The sequence below is a fragment of the Trifolium pratense genome, linkage group LG6, assembly GCF_020283565.1.
Source record: "Trifolium pratense cultivar HEN17-A07 linkage group LG6, ARS_RC_1.1, whole genome shotgun sequence".
NCBI lineage: Eukaryota > Viridiplantae > Streptophyta > Magnoliopsida > Fabales > Fabaceae > Trifolium > Trifolium pratense.
Genome location: NC_060064.1, coordinates 6,248,600 through 6,252,997, shown reverse-complemented (window position 1 = coordinate 6,252,997; position 4,398 = coordinate 6,248,600). Strand labels below are relative to the sequence as shown.

The 4,398-nt window shown below is 33.3% G+C and overlaps 1 protein-coding gene across 1 annotated transcript; it reads left to right on the top strand.

The window, feature by feature from the left end:
* Positions 1 to 328: 328 nt before the first annotated feature.
* On the top strand, positions 329 to 3,818 carry LOC123890404 (uridine nucleosidase 1). Its single transcript, XM_045940012.1, has 9 exons — positions 329 to 839; positions 1,037 to 1,152; positions 1,304 to 1,363; positions 1,724 to 1,906; positions 2,006 to 2,110; positions 2,854 to 2,950; positions 3,052 to 3,159; positions 3,239 to 3,374; positions 3,466 to 3,818. Exons 1-9 carry the CDS (start codon positions 749 to 751, stop codon positions 3,572 to 3,574), a joined length of 1,005 nt encoding a protein of 334 aa, XP_045795968.1. The 5' UTR covers positions 329 to 748; the 3' UTR covers positions 3,575 to 3,818.
* Positions 3,819 to 4,398: the final 580 nt, after the last annotated feature.

Below are 4,398 nucleotides of genomic sequence, written 5' to 3'. Positions count from 1 at the left end.
AAAGAAATTAAAAACAAAAAACAAAAACGCAGAGCTTAGTTGGAACAAAAATGTATATGAGCAATTAGAAGATTTTTTTTTTTTAATAAAATGCACGACACATGTTTGTTGACAATTTTTTTTTAATAAAGTGTATCACCAGTTTAATCAGGATCAGTTCTGACATTAAATAGTTTTAGCCCCTCCTGATCGCAGTTACAGATGATCGAACCGCAATTCTCCCTAAGTTCAGTGTCAATCACCACTGAACTAACTAACTGTTGTTAAGAATTTCTCACTTTACTTGGTTAATAAGAACATTTTTTTCAATTCTTTCATAAAATAAAACGAAAATGACATAAACTGAACGGATGATGACAAACATTTACGGTATCCCCAACTGATTTTCGGGAATTGAATAAAGGATATTCAAAACAATACAAAGCTGATCCACCACGTGTCATATTCTAATTCGCCAAAATAACATAGACGTGTTATATCTTCATCATCATCATCATCATCGTCATTTTCCATCTTCAACTTCATCGTCCCTTCTCTGCATATTCCTTCCCACACTTTCTTTCCTTCTTGCGTTGCGTGTCTATGTATGTATGTATGTATCCTCTTTCACATTAACACCATACATACATACATAAACACATACACATACATCTTCTAACCGCTTTTATAATATATATATCTATCTTTCTCCGCATTTTTCTGAATCCCTAGCTTGTTGCAATTCGTTAAAATTCCAGATTCAATCATCATGAGTACTCTAGTCAACAACGTTAACGGTTTCGTCAACGGTGTAGATGCAAACGCCGAGAAACTCATTATCGATACTGACCCTGGGATCGGTTTGTTTCATTTTCAATCTTAATTTTACATTTCATTTTTCTATTGTAATTTTGTGCCTCATAGTTTTAGGTTATTATTTGGATTTACTTGTTGATTAGGTTTATATTAGGTTGAAAAATGAAAATAGAAATATAGTTTTACTTTGTAATTGAGATTCTGTTTGTGAGATTGGAGAGAATTTTTTGTGATTTTTCAGATGATAGTATGGCGATTTTAATGGCATTTCGTTGTCCTGAAGTGGAGGTGGTGGGATTGACAACTGTTTTTGGTAATGCTGCTACTGAAGATTCTACACGTAATGCTTTGAATTTGGTATGTGTTTCTTGTTTTTTCTTTCTCAAATAGAAATCATGTGAATCTGGATTATTATGGCTAATTGGCTATTGATTCTGAATATTTATTTTGTCTTTTTATGTTTTTGGAATATTTTCTTGATTGTGTTTTTAATATGCAAAAAGGATAGTGTGAGATCGCAGGCCGTGGAAGTGTTCCTGTTGCAGAAGGAAGTACTGAGCCATTGAAGGTATCTAATTCTATCTAGTTTTGACTTTTCGAGTTTCTCTGTGTCAATTTAGTCATATTAGTATTTATGGATTTAAATTTAATTTATATGCACTGTCAGTATCAATAAATCATAACTGTCAAATCATTGGAAACGTTTGACTTTTATTGTAACCACTTCTAAAACCAGATACATGATTGTTTGTGATGTGTTGACGGTGTAAAACTCGTTACCCTGATAGTGTTTACTTTGATGTGTTGACAGTGAAAATTAAACTATGTTTTACTTTGATGTGTTTTTTGTGTCCTTTCGTTGCTTGTGTTTCCCCTTGATTTTTAATCTGTTTTTCTAGTATTCATTATGTTGTATTTTCTGGAATAGGGTGGAAGGCCTCGAGTGGCTGATTTTGTTCATGGTAAAGATGGATTAGGGAATATATTCCTACCTGATCCTAAAGCTAGTAAAATTGACAAAAGTGCTAGTGAGTTTTTAGTGGAGAAGGTTTCTGAATATCCTGGTGAAATAACTGTTCTAGCACTTGGACCACTTACTAACATAGCTCTAGTAAGTTACACGTTTTTGTCTTGTTCTTTATGGTCCTGGCAAATTTAAATTACAATTATATACATTTTTTTTATCTAATAGTTTGCATTTTGTTATTAGGCAATCAAAAGAGATTCTTCTTTTGCAAGCAAGGTGAAGAAAATAGTTGTACTTGGTGGTTCATTCTTTGCCTTGGGGAATGTCAATCCAGCTGCAGAAGCAAATGTAAGTTGTAGAATTCTGTTTATGTTTCCTTTAATAAGAAAAGGCTACAGAGACTTGTTTCTTTTGGACTTTTTCATTGATGTTTTGTAAGTTTCATATGCTTGAAAAATTACGACGCAGAAAATTTACATATTCATTGCTGAGCTCCTCTTGCTTCACAATAACAGGCATTGTTTTGACTTTGTGTTTATATATCTATTTTCTTTTCTATTTTATTCACCTAAAAAAATAGGTATGATAGTAATCTGGTTTAATGTTGTGAAATAGTAACTATTGCTCTACAACACATGGGGATATGAACAAGTCGCTATTGTTTGTGATCCGTGATATACCTACCATTGTTGTCAAATAGAGGCTATATTAGTGCTATAGCGCTAAACCATAGTGGAACATGACCAAACCGTTTTCTAACATTGATTTGGTTTTCAATTTATGCTATGTACGAGGGTAATAGCAATTTTATCGGGTTAAAAACTAAACTTTCATTTTTATGCTGGTTGTATATGGTGTGTCGCAAATCACAATTTGTGGTAGTAAATTACTGATAGTTTCTGAATAAGGGCCTTTTATGATATGATTCAATAAGCAGCTACAGTTTTATAAAGAGTAAGCCTCTTTTTGGCTTCCTTACAGTGAGGAGGACTAGGTCTAGTGGTTATCCAAAAAAAAAAGGATTCATTTTAGGAGAATATGATCTCTTATCATATCAGTCCTAATCCTGATGACTATCCATAAACTTGCAGATATATGGAGACCCAGAAGCAGCAGATACTGTGTTTACCTCTGGGGCAGATGTTGTTGTTGTTGGAATAAACATCACAACCCAAGTGCAATTGACAGGTCGAGTTGTAATCCTAATTGGCAACGATTTCTATGCTACCTTGTGTTATTCCTTATTCATTGTCAGATACTTGAAAGTGATCATTTTCTGCTGGTTTCAGATGCTGACCTCCTTGAACTGAAGGAATCAAAAGGAAAGCATGTAGCTCTTTTAAGTGAAATGTGCAAATTCTACAGAGATTGGCATGTAAAATCTGACGGCGTCTATGGTAACTTTACATACTATTTTGATACAGCTAGTTATGCCGCTTTCACATGGGATTTTGATAATTGGATTTCTTATTTCAGGAATTTTCCTCCACGACCCTGTTAGTTTCGTGGCAGTTGTGCGTCCAGATCTTTTCACATACAAGAAGGGGGTAGTGAGGGTAGAGACACAAGGTGTTTGTGTTGGACATACACTTCTAGACCAAGGACTGAAAAGGTTTGTCCAAATTTGAATCTGTTATTCTTATTCACTCATTTTGGTGCTACAATGTTTTTATGCTCAACATAATTGCGTTCATTTCATACAGATGGAATACAAGCAACCCATGGACAGGTTATTCTCCTATTTCAGTTGCTTGGACTGTGAATGTTGAGGGAGTTCTTAGTTACATTAAGGAGCTGTTGATGAAACCCTGAAGTACAGGCATTGTTACATGTCAAAGCTTTGGAAAAATTTATGTATAAGGCCATTCAATTTATTTCACTAATTATCAACTAGAACTTTGGGTATCAAGGGCATTTAATTGTTTCCTGATCTTCAGGCCTGTGACTATGACCATAAGTCCTTATCCCATTCAATCTAAAAGTTCATGTACCAATAAATTTCTCTTTGCATGCAGATGTAATTTCTTTACGATTTCACTGCTTTGTGAAATACTAATCTCTCCTTAGGTGTAAAGCCATTATTCTTTTGCATCAAAATGATTTCTACTTACTAATATTCTTTACTAATCTCTCATAAAATGAAAAACTGAAATTAAGTTACTAATATTGACCCACCTTGTATATTTGGGATTAAAAATTATCAGAAGAGATGAATGTGACTAACAGAAACATAGTTAAGGGAGCTAAAGGAACAAAAATTACTTAAAAGATTAGAACAAAACCAACAATTTATTAAGGGAAAAAATAATTTAATCTTAAGATTAAGAGTGATTATTTTACAACTTTGAGTTTGAACATTTAAATTCAGAGTAACTATTTTGCATTTTTTTTTTAAAGTATATCCACATGCCATTTCTTGGAGTACTCTAACTCATTTACTTTGAGGATTTTTTTCTTTTTCCAAATTCGATTTATGTAAGGTTATGTTTTGGATGGAAGTTGTTGGTGATATCTACTTGTTTGTAGATTTGTATTAGTTTGAATATGAAGTTGATAATCATAATTTGCCGTCAAAGCCACCCTTATCACTCATGTTGCCTTTAAAGACTAGATTAGGAGACACATTAGATGCTGTG